Source organism: Eumetopias jubatus, unplaced genomic scaffold (assembly GCF_037043125.1).
Source record: "Eumetopias jubatus isolate StellerSeaLion01/CBP00866 unplaced genomic scaffold, mEumJub1_p1.0 scaffold_11, whole genome shotgun sequence".
Taxonomy (NCBI): Eukaryota; Metazoa; Chordata; class Mammalia; order Carnivora; family Otariidae; genus Eumetopias; species Eumetopias jubatus.
This window is the reverse complement of record NW_028274817.1, coordinates 61,761,775-61,783,015: the sequence shown is the minus strand read 5'-3', so window position 1 is coordinate 61,783,015 and position 21,241 is coordinate 61,761,775. Positions and strand designations below refer to the sequence as shown.

At 35.3% G+C, this 21,241-nt stretch overlaps 1 protein-coding gene across 5 annotated transcripts in view; it reads right to left on the bottom strand.

Moving 5' to 3' along the window:
• Window positions 1–21,241, bottom strand: part of BRWD3 (bromodomain and WD repeat domain containing 3) — a 204,153-nt gene that overhangs the window by 36,057 nt on the left and 146,855 nt on the right. For all 5 annotated transcript variants that reach the window (XM_028101475.2, XM_028101477.2, XM_028101478.2 and 2 more), the window contains 7 exons: window positions 7,148–7,255; window positions 5,372–5,496; window positions 3,967–4,049; window positions 2,731–2,842; window positions 1,685–1,746; window positions 1,427–1,582; window positions 645–765 (listed from right to left, as the gene is read on the bottom strand). In XM_028101475.2, the coding sequence (XP_027957276.1) occupies window positions 645–765; window positions 1,427–1,582; window positions 1,685–1,746; window positions 2,731–2,842; window positions 3,967–4,049; window positions 5,372–5,496; window positions 7,148–7,255 (767 nt within the window). The remainder of the gene's footprint in view (window positions 1–644; window positions 766–1,426; window positions 1,583–1,684; window positions 1,747–2,730; window positions 2,843–3,966; window positions 4,050–5,371; window positions 5,497–7,147; window positions 7,256–21,241) is intronic.

Here is a 21,241-nt window from a genome sequence, read left to right as displayed (position 1 = left end):
GAAACCAAGAAAAAAATAACTTGGCTCTTTATCTAAACACATTTTGGGGCTGGTAATTAAATCTAACTGCTGCCTAATTCCTCAACAGGGGATTTAATCATGCTCCAAGTTTCTATAGCACCTTAATTATGATGAATTCACAAACTATCTAATCTGCCTTTAATTAAACTAAAGTTAACTGTAGTTTTTGTGTCACATGTGATTTGTGCTACTCAAAATTTCTTCCCTGTCCTTTATTCCATACTCCTTCTTTCCCTGGAAGACTGAGAATCTATTGAAAAAAGGGAAATTAGTGTTCCAAAATTTTTTTAAAGATTTTATTTATTTATTCATGAGAGACAGGGAGAGAGAGAGAGAGAGAGAGACAAGCAGAGGGAGAAGCAGGCTCCCAAGGAACAGGGAGCCCGATGCGGGACTCAATCCCAGGACCCTGGGATCATGACCTGAGCCGAAGGCAGACGCTTAACCATCTGAGCCATCCAGGCACCCTAGTGTTCCAAATTTTTACAAGAAATTTTGGAGTGGGTATATTGAATGATTATTTTACACTATGAAAATACAGATCTCACTGTGTCATTATACAAAAAGGAAAACAAAAGATGTAAAGCTATGAACTTTATAGTAAATTATAAAACTAAACAGACCTGTAAAAGCGATTTTCAAGTCTCCGCCTAATGGTGTTGAGGTCAGTTGGATAAGCAACTACAGTACAATACAAGGGATAGGCACTGAGATCCACTGGAACAGCAAAAGGGCTGGCAAAATCTATAATATTACCAAAATAAAAAAAGGTAGTTATAACAGACATTAATATTTCACCTTAACAAAAACTCATATATAAATAAGAAGGGAGGGCAATATACTACATTACTAAAATGATAATGATTCAATTATGCAAATATTAGGCAAATACTGTTAAAATGTCATTCTCTTTATTTGGACATAATACCTATGAATCATGTATGACACACTGGTTCAAATCAGGTAAAATGAGAAAAATTAAAAGACAACTGGGTTTAACTTCAAACTGATGTCTTTTCTAGATAAATGCCAAACAGCTCAAGTGAAACAGCTTAGATAATATAGCTTAGGCATGTGAGTAAAATATATTACTCACCTACTGTCTACCAAAAAACTCATCCAAAGTCAGGCTCAGGAAATATCCAGAGAGCCAAAGTGACTCAAGAAAGTAAAAGACAATTATATGCCTGCTTTCACTATTGTAAGCCCCCAGAGAATAGAAAGCATTTATCTGTCATTACATTGGCCAAACGTATCAAAATATTAATGTTAAACTAGAATCACTTAATTAAAAGTGCCTCTTAAGTTAAAAGTATACAGTGAAAAAATGTATTTCCTTTTGTAGAACTTAAAATTTTGCTGGTTTTCCTTCTTCCTTCCTAATATTCCTTCACATCCACCGTACCCAGGGAAAGAAGGTGGTTGATGCCCTGAATAACCCGTTCACATTCCTCATCTCTGGAATGAGCCCCCCACTCTCCTTCCTGGGGTTTGTATAGCAAAGCAGTCAGTTCCTCTTGGGACACAGGAACACCAGCACCAACTTCATCTGGAAAGGCAGCTATGTATAAGATGAAAAATCAGAAATCATTAGTTTCCAATATTATGCTACTGACATTTTTCTTTTAGAAGAATTATAATTCATTTTTAAAAGCATATTTACTTCCTTCTGGAATTGGCTCCATATCCCAGGGGCTCATCTTTTCTCTCTCATTATTGTCCCAGCTATTAAAAAATAACAAGATACTAATCAAATTCACATGACACTTTTATATATTAGCATAATTTGCATGACTTCTTGGGGTAAAATTTGGAAACAGCAATCCAATTTTCCTTAAAGTACAATTTCACTTACATAAAGATAATAATAAACCTTTAATAGAGAAAACAAAGAAAATTAAAGAAAAATAGAGAATAGTCCATCAATATGAAATATAGAGAGCAGTAAGCTTACACTTAGTTTTACTTGGCTTTTTTTTTTTTTTAATTCCAATTCAGCATGTATTCAATATTAAGCCAGGATACAGAATGAATAAAGATCTCTTTGGAAAATTCTTTTCAGGTTAAAAAAAGTCAGTTTGATAGATCAATTCTTTCTGTAGGATAATCTACTTTATCCTACAGTCTAAGTATTACAGCATCTCCAAAATTTTATTATTCCCTTTTCGTCAGCAATATGGAGACTAAAAGTCAATCTTCACAGAATAAACCTTTATCATTCTTGAGAAGAGAACTTCATTTATTAGGAATCTTACAATGCTGGTATTTAATGAACTAAAGTAAATGTTGTAGACAAATAGTACGTCCAAACATAATACCTCTGCCTAGAATTCATACCATTAAATAAAGGACTGGTTACTAATATTTGTTGCTATATTCCGGCTATAACAATTACTTTAAACACTGAATTAATTTCAGTATTCTTCGTGAAATAATAGTTGTAATTCTTGTTTGAAACAGAAATATTTAAAAGAAAATACAGGCATAAGGGAGGTAGAAATAAGTCTTCAGTTACTGCTTTGTTTTAGCATGCATACTGGACCCAAGAGGTTTATCATCACATTCCTTCCTTAGAGGTACTATGATTACTTCCTTACAGGTCAGATAAAGATAAGTCATTAACAAGGTATTATTCCTAATATGGTTTATAGAAAGTCCATATAGTTCTACAGTATTATGTCAGGCATAAAATACCATAACTGTACTTACTGAACACTGTAACACTGGAAAGAACTATCAGGATACTCTGGTTGAAAAGGCTGCTGACTCTCCACAGTTCCAAACCACCAGGCGTCATCTATTATACTGCGGAATCTATCACCTATAATGTTTTTAGAAATTCTTAAAAGGATGTTTTTGAGAATAATAGCTTTGTTCACATTCTAAATTGCTACTTTGTGTTGGACACAGAAGTAGCATTGTATCTATCATTATTAGAGGTTTCAATCTGAGTTTCCCAGATGAGTAAATTTTACATTTTACCTTCACTAAGGATTTTGATTTCTAAGTACTAGTAATCTTTCTGAAATAAATCAGATATGTCCATGTCTTCTTAAATAAATGCTACCACATATAATCTTTTATCAATTATTTAGGATCATCATTAGGCATACTTTTTCTTGTACTATACATGTTACTACAGTTGTTTCTTTTCCTTTTCCTTTTTGCTTTCAGCTTTTTGCCTTTAAAAATCTCTTCATACTAATTTTCTGCCTCTTAAGGGATAAGGATTATAAAACCAAACCACTGTGAACAAAAATTTTCTCCCCCATAAAAAAGGAGAATTTAAAAGTACTAATAACAAACATTTACATAGTATAAATTTTAAGTACTTAGGTACCATTTTAAGTGTTGCCTATATATAAACTCATTTATTGCTCACATCAACCTTATAGGTATGTTTTGTTATGATTCCCATTATACAGATAATGGAAGTGGGACACAGAGAGATGAAAAACTTGCCCAAGATCAAATAGCTAGTGAGGAGTTAAGGAAGGGAGAGAGGAGGGAGGGCAGAAGAGAGGAAGAGAAAAGGGGTAGAAAGAGGTAGAGGTACAGAGAGAAACAGAGACAGACAAAGAGGGAGAAAAAGAGAAAGAAAAAGAGAAAGAAAGAAAACCACAATCAGTAATGGTCTGCTTAAGAGCCCAAGTGTTAAGTATTTTATATTAGGGCAACTGACATTTGATGATTTTCTTTGTAATTCACCTTTGTATTCTAACAGCTTAGGTATTTGCAGAAAGTTTAGAGGTTATATGCCACACACGATATGCATAAAAAAATCACCCAAACACAACTGAGAAGGAAAAATTTAATTTGATCTTTCTAATTTGGCTAACAGCTTTTACCAACTACATGTTAAACTAGTTTATGTCTATTAAACTGGACTTAAAAAGTTACTCTATTTCAAACTTAATAGTTATTAAGTGAGAATTTTATACCTACCTATCTGCCAGTTCCTTTCTTTGGCTTCATTATAAAACTGATGTAGCACAAGGAAGTCAATGACATCTGGCATGTCATGATACCTGTACAAAAAATAAAGCACATATAAATCAATATACAAATATAGCAGCTTATGTTACTTACTAAATATCTTGAGATATATGATTAACGTGGAGCCATTTAAAAACCATTGCAAGTCTCAAGGTTCCTGCAAATGGCTTTAATTAAACTCCATCTGCTTTTATTTGTTTGGGAGTTCCCTGCCTACTACTATATCACTTCAAAAACATAAAGACACCAATGAAGATCCTTAAAGCTTAGTATAAGGTATTTTATATTAAGTCCTCTTTAAGAAAAGTATGAATTCATGTTCTTTCATCTCAGATTTCAAACTTTAAGAAATGAACCACTGATTAGCTATTCCTATTATTATTAACAGAACTAAAAGCAACTACCATGTTTCAACCACAGTTAGGCATTTATAAAGGTTTTTCTTTTAATTCATCACAACAATCTTGAGAAGCTATTAACATTTACATTTTGCAGGTGAAGGCATAAATTCAGAGAGGTTAAGTAACTTGCTCATGGATATATATATGTATATATGTCCAATCCACCCTTGAACAATATTGATTTTAACTGTGCGGGCCCACTTATATGCAGATTTTTTTCAATAAATATAGTACTGTAAATGTATTTTCTCTCCCTTATGATTTTCTTACCAATGTTTATTTTCTCTAGCTTACTTTATTGTAAGAATACTAAATATAACACATAAAACATACAAAATACGTATTAGTCAAAACTTTATGTTATCAGTAAGGCTTCTGCTCAACAGCAGGCTATTAGTTAAGTATGTTATCAGTAAGGCTTCTGCTCAACAGCAGGCTATTAGTTAAGTTTTTCAGGAGTCAAAAGCTATATGCAGATTTTCAACTGCGTGGGGGTCATTGCCCATAACCTCCTACATTGTTCAAGGGTCAACTGTATACATACACACACACACACACGCACACACACACACACACACATTATATTATATTACATATATATTAGCTACACACACATGCATGCATACTCATGCAAGTTTTTATACACACACACAAACACACACACACACACTATTATGTGGAGAAACAGACCAAAAATTAAACATTAAATCCCGGTCTTCATTTATTTTTTAATTTAAATTCAATTAGCCAACATATAGTATATCATTAGTTTTTGGTGTAGTGTTCAATGATTCATTAGTTGCATATAACACTCCGTGCTCATCAGGCCTTTAAAACTCTAAAGCCTATGGTATTATAGTATTGTCTCTCCCATTAAGCCCTGTACTCTGCAGAACACATGACAGGGATTAAAACACACAGACACACACACACAACCAGAGATAGCTACTCACTTAATGGAAAAAGATTCTCCAGTCATTTTGCCTGAAATGGGGTCCAGAAACGCAAGCTTCAAGCAACATAGTGTAGGTGGTCCAACCTCATATTTGATTCCTACAATCTTAACAAATTCTTGTTCCTATTCATGAAAATACCAATAAATTATTACTTTCAATATAAGTAATTGCCTAACATTTGCATAGTATTTCACTATTTTTCAAACAATTAAAAATTATCTGAATATCCACCAAGTATTAAGTATTCCACTAAGTGCTAATGGCAGTAAGACATGGTTCTTGACCCTTAATAGCAGGCTGTAGTATATTGCAGGGCTCTAAACCAAGGATAAGCAACAGAAGTCCCTTGAGAACATTTTTAAAATTCATATTCTTAAACCCTACTCCTATAAAATTGAATTCAGTAGGTCTAGGATACAAGCTTAGTCATATGTATTTTGAAAGAACTCCCAAGGGGATTATGATGCTCTGCCTAGTTAAGAATCACTCTTCCAGCAGAAATACAGTATGTAAGTATGCAGGTAGACATGCATGTATATATTTGGGGAAAGGACTTACATTTTTTTTAATGCCCACATATTATTTTACAAACCACCCCTATCATTGATTATTAGTAACACAACAGATGACAAAACTGAGCCTCGTGGGTATAGTGACTTGCTTAAAGTTACACACTTGGGTATGTGTATATATATTAAATCTGGATTAAAATTCAGGTCATATTCCAAAACCCAGACTCTTGCATCCACACATATGCTGCCTCTTGCAGTTTCCTAGAGCCACAGGGTTAGAATTTAAAAAATAAAAAATCATATGTTTTATTCATTCCTTGATTCTCAAAAAAAATAATAAGTAAAAAAAATAAAAAAGTAAAAAACCTTACAACTCAACTTTCACCTGATTCAGAATAGATGGTAGCATCATTATCTACCAGGAGATGACTGTGTAAAGCTCGCCAGATAAGATACTTTGGTACCTTACAACCTTAATATAATATTTTACAAGTGTCTAAATCTTTATTTCAATACATATACATGCTTTCATGTATCCTTCCTGCTAAACCTCAACATACAACAATCCTTCATTTACCTGTAAACCATTGTAAAATTCTCTTTAGTCTCTTGTTCTCCAACTTGGAAAAATAAAAGAAGAAAACACCCATAAACCTAACTAGAAATGATGGTGTATGTATCCTTATATCTGTTTGTTTGTATGTATCTATGTATGTATAAATGAATGAATGAATATGTATTTACAGTCAGAAAAAAACTCCTCTAAGAAATAAACATATCTATTTTACTTAATACCATGTAGCTATAAGGTAATATATCAAAATAGGTAATCCATAAAGCACCGCAAAGTTCTGAGTTTCTTGGGATTTATGATATCTACTGTATCTTAAAGTCACCAGAACCTCAAGGGTGTCTGTACACACACGCAATTTATAGAGCTTCCAGAATGTACAAAACTGCTGAGGGAAATGTCCACACCAGGGAACTACCATTTTGCTCCAAATATAGAAAGGTATATACACTAGACGACTTGAAGCTTGAAGGAAATTAAGTCAAATAATCAAGACAACAGGTAGTGTACAAATTTCAGGAAACATAAAATATGACCCATAACACTCAATTGTACAAGAGTATGGTGCATCATCTTATCTTAGATACACAATCAACAGTGAAATATGTATGAAGCAGAAAAAAACATAAAAGCAAATAACTTAATTCCAAAGCTATTTCAATTGCACACTTATGAAAATGTCAAATTTACCCTGAGATCCATTTTATTCCATGGCTGTTTTTGTAAATTAAGGCTGTATATTTTTGACTTTCTTACAGCCCGCACATAAGCTTCATGTCCTTGCCTGAAATAGATAAGCTAAAACAAAAAACATAAGGTATTAAACAGCAGCACCCTATTTAACAATTCTACATATCCCAATATATTCTCCTACAAATGTCTTCTTCTGTTTAAAACAAACATAATTATAATTTAAAAAAATGTATAATAAAGGTATTTGTCACCATCAAATAATGTTCATTCAGTACTCACAACTGTGTTGCCCCACACTAGATACTGTATAATATAAACACATACTGTACAATCCTTTTCCCTGTAGCTGCTTCATAAATTTCTGAAGAAACAGGGATCAATGACAGATGTACACAAAACTGGTCATATTTTAAAGTACTATATTTCAAACTGTAATTAACATTCTAAATATCAAATTCTAATAGCCTACACATTTTTTGTGTGTATATGTGTATGTATATATATATATATATATATATATATAAAATATGTAATTATAACCACAGGTTACTAAATAGAGTAATTTCCAAATGGATTAGAAATTTTATTTTGCAAGAATTAACATCAGAACTGGCATAGTATGGAAAGAAAATGAATTCAAGTGCTTAGTTAACACCTTCACCTTCTTAGGACAGCATTCACCACCATATTCTGATTCATTAAAAAAAAAAGTTTCTTGTTCTCAATAATTTTAAAGTGGTAGTAGAGATAATAAAATTCTCAAAAAGTAACATTAAAAAAAAACATACTGAGATTTAAAAAATACACTGACATACTCTACCAATCAACAGTTTCTAAGTCAGAATTTTTAATACCTAAAAATAACAAGTAGAACACTAAAAAGATTTAAATACTAGTATAGAAACATAATTATAAGGGTAAAAATATCAATAATAAAGATGTTATTCAGATATCATTTATTATATATTTATTCCTGTACTCAACAAATACTGATTGAACATGTGTGTACAAGGCACTAGGTGCCATGGTTAACATATCAAAATAAAATCCTTTCCCTCAAGGATATGGGCAGACACGTGAGTACAACATAAGGCAGAATATACTAAGTACCATAAGAGATAAATAATTTAGGTGTGAAAGCTCAGGAGGAAAGAATGGCAGGCAAATGGACAGCAGGAATAGCATCCAGGAGAAGTTGCCATTTAAGTTAGACTTTGGCAAATGAGCATTTTTCAAAGGCAGTGATCTGTGGGTATGGCCATTCCAGGCAAAATACTGAGGGCTTAACATTTAAAGTAAAAAGTAATACTGTCATTAAGAGCTGATTTTATAAAAAATTATGAGTTTTATGAGTTCTTTAAAAACATTATTTTTGTATTTCACTGACTAATTCACTTATATACCTTCTCCATTACCTGAACAACTGTCATTACCTACTACAAACCAGTCTTGAAGCAATATAAGCATATGCTAAGTTTAGTGATTCCACCAAGACAAATATGGTCTTATACAGAGGCATCTCATCAGATCAAAGAATATACAGATCCTTGTATTGTTTTGTAAAGTGTTCTTTTTTGTAAAGATTTATTTATTTAAGAGAGAGAGAGAGCAGGGGGAGTGGGCAGAGGGAGAGAGAATCTCAAAGCAGAGTCCTCACTGAGTGTAGAGCCCAACACGGGGTTCAAGCTCACAACATTGAGATCATGACCTGAGCCAAATTCAAGAGTCAACTGCTTAACCGACTGAGCCATCCAGGTACCCCACATCTTATAAAGTCTTCTAAGATTAATTAAAAATTACTCCCCTTAGAGGAAAATGGCAGCAAAGTAGGATGACCCTAGGCTTTCATGGTCCCAAAAACACAACTAGATAACTATCAAATCATCCTAAATATCCCAGAAATAGATCTGAAGACTGACAGAACAAACTCCAAAACTAAAGGTACAGAAGAGGCCTCATTGAAGAAGGTAGGAAATATGGAGACCTGGTTTGGGGAGAAATGGACTGCAGGTGCTGGAGAGGGGAGGGAGCCATGGTCATGGAGAGGGGAGAGAGAGAGAGAGGTGCTCAAAGGGGGAACACACAATGAGAATGTTTCCCAAAAACCACTGGCTTGGAAAATAAGACAGGATGAATTTTGTGAGTTCTTGCAACCAGAGAGGCTTAAAACCTAGACCTCTAAAGAACAGCTTGCTTGACTGGGATAGAGGCAGGAGGGCACTGCCCTGTTCCTTGAGAGAAGACAGGCAAACAACCCCGGTGCAGACAGTATGGACACAGCTATCTGAACAGCGTATGGGACATGCAATGTGGAGATTATTTGCTCTTCTTGGAGTACATCCCGGAAACAGCATTCACACACCTCTCTGAGAACAAAGGAGCTGATTGGTGTAATTTCCCTCTCCCACCCCTCAGTATAAATACAGAGCTACCTGCAAGAAGTAACATAGTGCTGACACTGCTGCCTAACCTGCATACACCAAGCTCTGTACCCCTGTGCTCTGGTGCAACTGCCCTTTTCAGTCAAGCTTGCCTCACTCCCAGCACAGTGGGGCCCTCCCATAGAAAACCAGCAGAAGCACCTGCCCACACCACGAATTCTGCCAAGAGAGCTCTGCACGGCCTCAGTTCTCATGGAGTTGGTGACAGGAATCATTTCACAAGCAGACCAGAGTACATCTAGTTAAAACTCAGGCCATGGACCAAACACAGCCCAGAGCAGGAAAGGAGAACCTCTGCATATGAATGGCCTGAAGGATAAAACAGCCAAAACCCAACAGCAGAGTGGAAGCAGCTTATACCCGAGATACTCCCTGAAAAGTCAGGCCCTGGGCACTATATAATCTCTTCTTCAGAAGGCCAATACTTACAGGAAACATAACTGGCATTTGTAACACAGAGAAGGCAGAGACTTAGACAAAATGCAAAGATGGAGGAATTCATCTCAAATGAAAGAAAAAGGACACAACCAGAGATCTAAGCAAAACAAATATAAGTAACATGCCTGATGGAGAATTTAAAGCAACAATCATAACGAAACTCACTGGGCTTGAGAAAAGAATAGAAGACATCAGGGAGACCCTTACCACAGAGACAAAGGAGTTAAAAAATGATCAATCAGATAGGAAGAGAGCCTTAAACGATATTAGAAAACATACTTGATTCAATGAACAGCAGTTTGGAAGAACAAATGCATTAGTGACCTAGTAGACAAAGTAATGGTAAGTAGTGAAGCTGAACAAAAGAGAGAAAGAAGAATTATGTAACACAAGAATAGATTTAGGGATTTCAGTGAGTCCATTAAACCTAATAACATGTGTATTATAGGAGTTCCAGAAGAAGAAAAAGAGAAAGAGAAAAGGGTACAGAAAATTTATTTGAAGAAACAAAAGCTGAAACCTTTCCTAATCTAGGGAAGGAAACAGACATCCAGATCTAGGAGGCAAAGAGAACTCCATTCAAAATAAAAAAAAGCAGACAAATATCAAGACATATTGTAATTGGGTCAACAAATTTTTGAAAAAGCAGGTAAGAATATCCAATGGAAAAAAGACAGTCTCTTCAATAAATGGTGCTGGGAAAATTGCACAGACACGTGAAGAATGAAACTGGACTATTTTCTTACACCATACACAAAACATAAACTCAAAAATGGATGAATGACCTAAATGTGAGACAGGAATCCATCAAAATCCTAGAGGAGAACAGAAGCAGAAACCTCTTTGACCTCAGCCACAGCAACTTCTTGCTAGACACGTCTCCAAAGGCAAGGGAAACAAAAGCAAAAATGAACTATTGGGACATAATCAAGATAAAAAGCTTTTTTACAGCAAAGGAAAAAGTCAACAAAACCAAAAGACAACCTACAGAATGGGAGAAGATATTGGCAAATGTCTTATCAGATAAAGGGCTGGTATCCAAAATCTATAAAGAACTTATCAACTCAACAACCAAAGAACAAATAATTGAATCAAGAAACGGGCAGAAGACATGGACAGACATTTATCCAAAGAAGACATACAAATCACCAACAGACACATGAAAAAATGCTCCATGTCACTGAGCATGAGGGAAATATAAATCAAAACCACAATAAGGGCGCCTGGGTGGCTCAGTTGGTTAAGCGACTGCCTTCGGCTCAGGTCATGGTCCTGGAGTCCTGGGATCGAGTCCCGTGTCGGGCTCCCTGCTCAGCAAGGGAGTCTGCTTCTCCCTCTGACCCTCTTCCCTCTCGTGCTGTCTCTCATTCTCTCTCTCTCAAATAAATAAATAAAATCTTTAAAAAAAAAAAACCACAATAAGATGCCACTTTATAAAACTCAGAATGGCTAAAATTAACAGGTCAGGAAACAACGATGTTGGCAAGGATGTGGAGAAAGGGGAACCCTCTTACACTGTTGGTGGGAATGCAAACTGGTAGTCACTCTGGAAAAGAGTATGGAGGTTCCTCAAAAAGTTAAAAATATAGCTACCCTAGGAACCAGCAATTGCACTACTAGGTATTTACCCAAAGGATACAAACATAGTGATCCAAAGGGGTACTTGCACCCCTATGTTTACAGGAGCAATGTCCACAATAGCCAAACTATGGAAAAAGCCCAGATGTCCATTGGCAGATGAATGGATAAAGAAGATGTAGTATATATATATACAAAAGAATATTACTCAGCCATTAAAAATTCCGAAATCTTACCATTTGCAATGATATGGATGGAACTAGAGGGTATTATGCTAAGCAAAGTAAGTCAATCAGAGAAAGACAATTATCATATGATTTCACTCATATGTGGAACTTAAGAAACAAGACAGAGGATCATAGGAGAATGTGGGGGAAAATGAAATAAGATGAAAACAGAGAGGGAGCCAAACCATAAGAGACTCTTAACTATAGGAAACAAACTGAGGGTTGCTAAAAGGGAGGTGAGTGGAGGGATGGGGTAACTGCATGATGGGCATTAAGGAGGGCACTTGAAGTAATAAGCATTGGGTGTTATATGCAACTGATGAATCACTAAACTCTACCTCTGAAACAGATAATACACTATATGTTAATTCATTGAATTTAAATGTAAAAAAAATTGTAATTAAATGTGCAAAATTTAGTGATAAAATAAAGTCTGAAAAACAGAAAGAGAAAAGAAGTCCTTAACATACAAGAGAAAACACATAAGGCAGCTGCAGATTTCTCAAAAGAAACTTGGCCAGCCAGAAGGGAGTGTCATGATTATTCAAAGTGCTAAATGGGGAAAAGGAGCAGTCAAGAATACCCTATCCAGAAAGGCTATCATTCATAATTTGAAGGAAAGATGAAGAGTTTCCCAGACAAACAAAAACTGAAGGAGTCATGACCCAAAACCAGCAAAACCAGCCCTGCCAAGAAATATTAACAGGTCCCTTTGGGGGGAAAAGAGAGACCAAAAGTGACAAAGATTAGAAAGGATCAGAGAAAATCTCCAGAAACAAGGACAAAACAAGTAATAAAATGGCAATAAATACATATCTATCTATGATTACTCTGAAAGTAAATGGACAAAATGCTCCAATCAAAATACATAGGGTGTCAGAATGGATAAAAACACAAGGCCTATCTATGTGCTGCCTACAAAAGATGCATTTGAGACTAAAGACACCTGAAGATTGAAAGCAAGGGGCTGGAGAAACATTTATCATTCAAATACAGGTCAAAAGAAAGCCACAGCAGCTATAATAATATCAGAAAAACTACATTAAAAGAAAGACTAACAAGAGATGGAGAGGGCACAATAGCATAATAAAGGAGAGAATCAAACAAGAAGATTTAAAAATTGTAAATAGGTATGCACCCAACATATGAACACTCAAATATATAATGCAGTTTTAACAAACATAAATGAACTAATTGGTAAAAACATAATAATAATAGGGGACTTTAACACCACATTGATGTGAATGGGTAGATCAACTAAACAGAAAATCAACAAGGAAACAATGGCTTTGAATGACACACTGGACCAGATGGACTTAACAGATATATTCAGAACATTCCATCCTACAACAGCAGAATACACATTGTTTTGAAGTGCACATGGAACATTCTCCAAAATAGATCACATATTAGGTCACAAAACAGGCCTCAAAAATACAAAAAGACTGAAGTCATGCCATGCACCTTTTCTGACTACAATACTATGAAAGTAGAAGTCAACCACAAGAAAAAATCTAGAAAGACAACAAATGTATGGAGGTTAAACAACATGCTACTAAACAATGAATGGGACAACCAGGAAATGAAAGAAAAAATTAAAGAATATATGGTAAAAAATGGAAATGAAAACATAACAGTCCAAAACATTTGGGATATAGCAAAAGTGGTCCTAAGAGCAAAGCATATAAGCCATACAGGCCTACCTCAAGAAACAAGAAAAATCTCAAAGAAACAACCTAACCTTCCAACTAAAGGAACACGGAAAACAACTGAAGCTTAAAGCCATTCCAGAAGGAAGGAAGTAATAAGGATTACAGAAGAAATAAATGATATAGAAACTAAAAAAATACAAGTGATGAACAAAACCAGGAACTGTTTCTTTGAAAAAAAAATTAACAAAATTTATATAACTCTATCCAGACATAACAAAAACAAACGTGAAAAGACTCAAATAAATAAAATCACCAATGAAAGTGGAGAAATAACAATCAACATCAAAGAGATGCAAACATTATAAGAGAACATTATGAAAAACTATATGCCAATAAATCGGACAACCTAGAAGAAATGGATAAATTCCTAGAAACATAACCTACCAAAAACTGAATCAGGAAGAAATAGAAAACTTTAACACAAAAATAACCAGCAAAGAAATTACATCATTCATGAAAAATCTCCCAACATACAAAAGTCTAGGACCAGAAGGCTTCACAGGCGAATTCTACCATTTAAGGAAGAGTAAATACATATACTTCCTAAAACTATTCCAAAAAACAGAAAAGGAAGGGAAACATTAAAATTCATACTATGAGGCCTGCATAAGCATGATACCAAAACCAGATAAAGACACCACTAAAAAAGAGAACTACAAGCCAATATCCCTGACGAACATGGATGCAAAAATAATCATTAAAATACTTCCAAACCAAGTCCAACAATACATTAAAAAAATATATTCATTATGGTCGAGTGGGACTTATTCCTGGGTTGCAAGGGTGGTTCAATATTTGCACATCACTTCATCAATCTTATTAATATGATGTATCACATTAATAAGAGAAAGGATAAAAAACATATGATCATTTCATTTTTGGCTTTTTTCAAGGTTTCATTTAAATTCCAGTTAGTTAATTTATACTGTAATATTGGTTTGATGAGTAGCATTTAGTGATTCATCACTTACATATAACACCCAGTGCATTCATCACAAGTGCCCTCCTTAATACCCATTACCCATTTAGCCCATTTGCTGCCCCCCTCCCCTCTAGCAACCCACAATTTGTTCTCTATACTTAATACTCTTTTATGGTTTGCTTCTGTCTCTCATTTTTTGTCTTCCTTCTCATATGTTCATTTGTTTTGTTTCTTAAATTCCAAATGAGTGAAATCATATGGTATTTGTATTTATCTGACTTACTTCACTTAGCATAATACACTCTAGCTCCATCCACATTGTTGCAAATGGCCAGATATCATTCTTTTTGATGGCTGAGTAATACTACATTGTATACATATGCCATTTCTTCTTTTTAAAGATTTTATTTATTTATTTGACAGAGGGAGACACAGCAAGAAGGAACAGAAGCAGGGGGAGTGGAAGAGGGAGAATTAGGCTTCCCGCTGAGCAGGGAGCCTGATGTGGGGTTTGATCCCAGGACCCTGGGATCATGACCTGAGCCGAAGGCAGATGCTTAATGACTGAGCCACCCAGGCGCCCCGCCATTTCTTCTTTATCCATTCATCAAAGGCCATTTGGTCTCTTTACATAATCTGGCTATTGTTGATAACGCTGCTATAAACATTGGGGTACAAGTGCTTTTCTGAATCAGTAATTCTGTATCTTTTGGATAAATACATAGTAGTTAAATGCTCAGTCTTAGGGTAGTTCTAGTTTTAACTTTTTGAGAAAGCTCCATACTGTTTTCCAGAGTGGCTATACCAATTTGCATTCCCACCAACAGTGCAAGAGGGTTCCCCTTTCTCCACATCCTCTCCAACATCTGTTGTTTTTGTGTTGTTAATTTTAGCCACTCTGACAGGTATTAGGTGGTATCATTGTGGTTTTGATGTGTACTTCCCTGATCATGAGTGATGTTGAACATTTTATCATGTGTCTGTTAGACATTTGAAGATCTTGTTTGGAAAAATGTCTATTCATGGGTTCTGCCCATTTCTTAACTGGATTATTTGTTTTTTTGGGTGTTGAATTTTACTAGTTCTTTATATATTATGGATACTAACCCTTTATCAGATATGTCATTTGCAAATATCTTCTCTCATTCCCAAGGTTGTCTTTTAGTTTTGTTGACTGTTTCCTTTGCTATACAGAAGCTTTTTATCTTGAAGTCCTAATAGTTCATTTTTGCTTTTCTTTCCTTTGCCTCCTGAAATGCATCTAGTAAGAAGTTGCTATAGCTTATGACAAAGAGGATTCTCCCTTGTTCTCCTCTAGGATTTTGATGCATTCCTGTCTCACATTTAGGTCTTTAATCCATTTTGAATTTAGTTTTGTACCTTGTGTACAAAAGTGGTCCAGTTTCATTCTTTTGCTTGTTGCTGTCCAGTTTTCCCAACACCATGAGTTGAAGAGATTGGCCTTTTTTTCCACCCATTGGATGTTCTTTCCTGCTTTGTCAAAGATTAGCTGACCATCTAGTTGTGGGTGCATTTCTGGGTTCTCTGCTATGTTCCATTGATCTATGTGTCTGTTTTTGTGCCAGTCACATACTGTCTTGATTGCTATAGCTTTGTAATATAGCTTGAAGTCTGGAATTGTGATGCCTCCAGCTTTTCTTTTCTTTTTCAATATTGCTTCGGCTAATCAGGGTCTTTTGTGGTTCCATTTTAGTTTTAGGACTGTTCGTTCTAGCTCAGTTAAAAGTTGCTTGTGATATTTTGATAGGGATTGCATTAAATGTGTAGATTGCTTTGGGTAGTACAGACATTTTAACAATACTAACTTTTCCAACCCATGAGCATGGAATATTTTTCAATTTCTTTGTGTCCTCTTCAATTTCTTTCGTAATTATTTCAGTTTTCAGAGTACAGATCTTTTACTTCTGTGGTTAGGTTTATTCATAGGTATCTTTTGGTTTTTGGTACAATTGTAAATGGGATGGATTCCTTGATTTTTTTCTGTTGCCTCATTACTGGTGTATAGAAATGCAAAAGATTTCTGTACATTGATTTTGTATCCTTCAACTTTACTGAATTCGTGTATCAGTTCGAGGAATTTTTAGTAGGGTGCTTTGGGTTTTCTACACAGTATCATGACATTTGCGAATAAAGTTAATTCTTCCTCATTGAGTTGGATGCTTTTTATTAATTTTTTTGTCTCTTTCTTGTGGCTAGGAATTCCAGGTATTTTAAATAACAGTGATGAGACTGGACATCCCTGTCTTCTTCCTGACAGTAAAGGAAAAGCTCTGTTTTCCCCCATTAATTATATTAGCTGTGTGTCTTTCACATATGGCCTTTATGATGTTGAGGTATGTTCCCTCTATACCTACTTTGTTGAAGGTTTTTTCAAGAATGGATGCTGTATTTTGTCATATGCTTTTTCTGCATCTATTGAGAGGATCATATGGTTCTTATTATTTCTTTTATTACTGTGGTGTTATAATGTTGATTGATTTACAAATATTGAATTACCCTTGCAGCCCAGGAATAATTGTGGTGAATAATTCTTTTAATGTACTGTTGGATTCAATTTGCTAGCATCTTCTTGAGAATTCTTGCATCCATGTTCATCAGGGATATAGGCTTATAATTCTCCTTTTTAGTGGGGTCTTTTTTTGTTTGTTCGTTTTTAGAAAGAGCAGGGGGAGGAGCAGAGGGAGAAGGAGAAGTGGACTTTGCACTTAGTGTGGGGCCCAAAGTGGGGATCAATCCCACAACCCTGAGATCATGACCTCAACCGAAACTAAGAGTTGATGCTTAACCAACTTAGCCACCCAGGAACCCCCATAGTGGGGTCTTTGTCTCATTTTGGAATCAAGGTAAGCCTGGACTCATAGAATGAGTCTGGAAGTTTTCCTTCCATTTCTAGTTTTTGCAAGAGTTTGAGGAAAATGGGAATTAACTCTTTAAATGTTTGGTAGAATTCCCATGTGAAGCCATCTGGCCCTGGACTTTTTTTTGTTAGATTTGTGATTACTGATTAATTTTTTGGTGGTTTTTGTTCTCTTCAAGCTTTCTATTCCTTCCTGTTTCAGCTTTGGTAGTTTATGTGTTTCTAGGCATTTATCCATTTCTTCTATATTGCCCAAATTTTGGCATATAAATTTTCATATTATTCTCATAATTTTTTAATATCTTTGTGGTGTTAATTGTGATCTCTCATCTTTCATTCATAATTTTATTTATTTGGGTCCTTTCTCTTTTCTTTTTGATAAATCTGGCTAGGGGTTTATAAATTTTATTAATTCTTTTAAAGAACCTGCTCCTAGTTGCACTGATCTGTTCTACTGGTTTTTCTTTGTTTCTGTCTCATTTATTTGTGCTCTAATCTTTATTATTTCTCTTCTTGTGCTGGCTTTAGGCTTTATTTGCTGTACCTCTTCTAGCTCCTTTAGGTGTAAGGTTAGGTTGGGTATTTGAAACTTTTCTTGCTTCTTGAGGTAGAACTGTTGTGTATATACTTTCCTCTTATGACTGCTTTTGCTGCATCCCAAAAGTTTTGGACAATTGTGTTTTCATCTTCATTTGTTTCCATGTATTTTTATTTCTTCTTTAATTTCATGGTTAACCCATTAATTTTTTTAGTAGGATATTCTTTAACCTCCATGTATATGTGGTCTTTCCAAATTTTTTATTGTGGTTGACTTCATGTTTCATAGCATTGTGGTCAGAAAATATGCATGGTATGATCTCAATCTTTTTGTATTTGTTGAGGCCTGATTTGTAACCCAGTATGTGATGTATTCTGGAGAATATACCATGTGCATGCAAAAAGAATGTGTATTCTGCTGCTTTAGGATGAAATGTTCTGAATATATCTGTTAAGTTCATCTCATCCAGCCTGTTATTCAAAACCATTGTTTCCTTGTTGATTTTCTGCTTAGATAATTTGTCCATTGCTTGTTAAGTGGGGTGTTTAAGTCCCATAATATACTTGTATATCACTGAGTTTTTTATGTTTGTTATTTGGGTGCTCCAACGTTGGCAGCATAAATATTTACATGTGTTCAGTCTTTTTGTTGGATAGACCCCTTTATTATGATATAGTGCCCTTCTTCATCTCTCGTTATAGTCTTTGGTTTAAAATCTAGTTTGTCTGATATAAGTATGGTTACTCCAGCTTTTTTTTTTTTACATCCATTAGCATGATAAATGGTTCTCCAACCCTTCACTTTCAGTCTGTATTTGTCTTTAGGTCTAAAGTGAGCCTATTGTAGGCAGCACATAGATGGGTCTTGTTTTTTGATTCACTCTGATACCCTATGTCTTTTAATTGGAGCATTTAGTCCATTTACATTCAGACTGATTATTGATAGATATAAATTTAGTGCCATTGTGTGTCACGTGTATTACCTTGTTGTTTCTGGAGATTTTCTCTGTTCCTGTCTAGTCTTTGTTGCCTTTGGACTTACTTTCCCACTCAAAAAGTCCCTTTTAATATTTCTTGTAGGACTAACATAGTGTTCATGAACTCCTTTAGTTTTTGTCGGGGAAACTTTATTTCTCCTTCTGTTCTGAATGAAGGCCTTATTGGATCAAGTATTCTTGGCTGCATATTTTTACCATTCAGCACATTGAATATATCATGCCATTTTCTTCTGGCCTCCTATGTTTCTGTTGATAAGTCTGCTGCTAACCTGATTTGTCTGCCTTTGTTAAGTTAGGGATATCCTTTCCCTGGCTGATCTCAGGATATTTTCCTTATCTCTATATTTTACAAATTTTACTATAATATGTCTTCGTTTTGGTCTGCTTTTGTTGATTTTGATGGGAGTTCTCTGTGCCTACTAGATTTGGATGTTTGTTTCCTTTCCCAGATTAGGGAAATGTTCGGCTATAATTTGCTCAAATAAACCTTCTGCCCCTTTTTCCCTCTCTTATTCTTCTGTGACTCCTATGATATGAACGTTATTATGCTTTATGGAGTCACTGAGTTCCCTAAGTCTACATCCATGATCCAATATTTTCCTTTCACTGTTATTTTCAGCTTGATTACTTTCCATAATTTTATCTTCTATATCACTTATTCATTCCATCCATGTCATTACATCCAATCTGTTTCATATCTCATTTGTAGCATTTTTTATTTCAGCCTGACTAGTTTTTAAGTCTTTTATCTCTGCAGTAAGGGACTCCCCAGTATCTTGTATGGTTTTCTCAAGCCCAGCTACTATCCTTATGATTGTTGTTTCAAATTCTGTTTCAGGCATATTATACCTATATTGATTAGATTCCTGACCATGACCTTGTTATTTCTTTGGGGATGTATTCCTCCAATGTGGCATTTTGCCTAGGTCTCTTGTCTTCTGTCTGTTAGGAAAGCCTGTTATATTTCCTGTTCCTGAGAGTAATGGCTATATGAAGAAGATGTCATATAGTGATCAGGGCCTGATACTTCAGGAAATGTTTCTGGTGTATGCTGTGTGTACTCTGCTGCTGTGTTTTGGCTGCTCTTTCCCTCATGTCAGTCCTCTGCAGAGTTTCTTCTTCCCTGCAGTAGGGAGTGCTTGGACCTTGTCCAGTGCATGGCGAGTTTTAGCTAGGTGTGCTCTGGTCAGCTTGTTAAAAGAAGCTAGATCCAGCTTCCACTAGATCTGAAGTTTTGCCACACTCCATGGTCAGTAGACTTGATGAGAGTGGGGTGGTTTGTGTTGGTTTTCTGGGGAAGGTGCCTGTTGTTCTGGCTCTCAGGCAACCTTGCCTTAGGAAAAAAGCACCTACAGAGCTCAGGGGGGCAGGGTTTAGTGTACGCAGCTCAAGCCTCCACTGTGGGCACTGTGTTTCTCACTGAAGTCTGTCTGTGTTTCCCTAATGTGGCCTCTTTTTTCCCTCTAGTTGTTCAATTTGTTATCTCAGTCCTCAGACTGATTTTGTGAGTGTTCAGAATGACCCGATATTTATCTGTGTTTGAGGGCCAAGGCAAATGTAGCGTACCCCCACTATTCCATTCTCTTAACTCTTTATAAACCTGATCATTTCAGTAGATACAGAAAAAGCATTTAACAAAGTACAGCCTCCATTCATGATAAAAACCTCCAACAAAGTAGGTTTAGAGGAAACATACTACAACATAATGAAGGCCATATACCAAAAAACCCACTGTTAATATTGTCTTTATAGGGGAAAAACTGCGAGTTTTTCCTTCATGGTCAGGAACAAGACAGGAATGGCCACTCTCACCACTCTTATTTAACATAGTACTGGAAGTCATAGCCTCAGCAATCAGACAACAAAAGGAAATAAACAGCATCCAAATTGGCAAGGAAGAAATAAAACTTCCACTATTTGCAGTTGATATGATACTCTATATAGAAAACCCCAAAGATTGCACTAAAAGAGTATTAGGATTGATACACGAATTCAGTAAAGTTGCAGGATACAAAATGAATGTACAGAAATCTGTTACATTTCTATACACCAAAAATGAATTAGTAGAAAGACAAATTAAGGACTCAATTCCATTTACAACTGCCGCAAAACTATTAAGATACCTTGGAATAAATCTAACCAAAGAGGTTAAAGACCTGTATTCTAAAACTGTAAAACGCTGATGAAAGAAATTGAAGATAAGACAAAGAAATGGAAAGACGCTCTATGCTCAGGGATTGAAAGAACAAATATTGTTAAAATGTCTATACTACCCAACATAGCCTACACATTTCATGCAATCCCTATCAAAATACCACCAGCATTTTTCACAGAACTGTAACAAACAATCCTAAAATTTG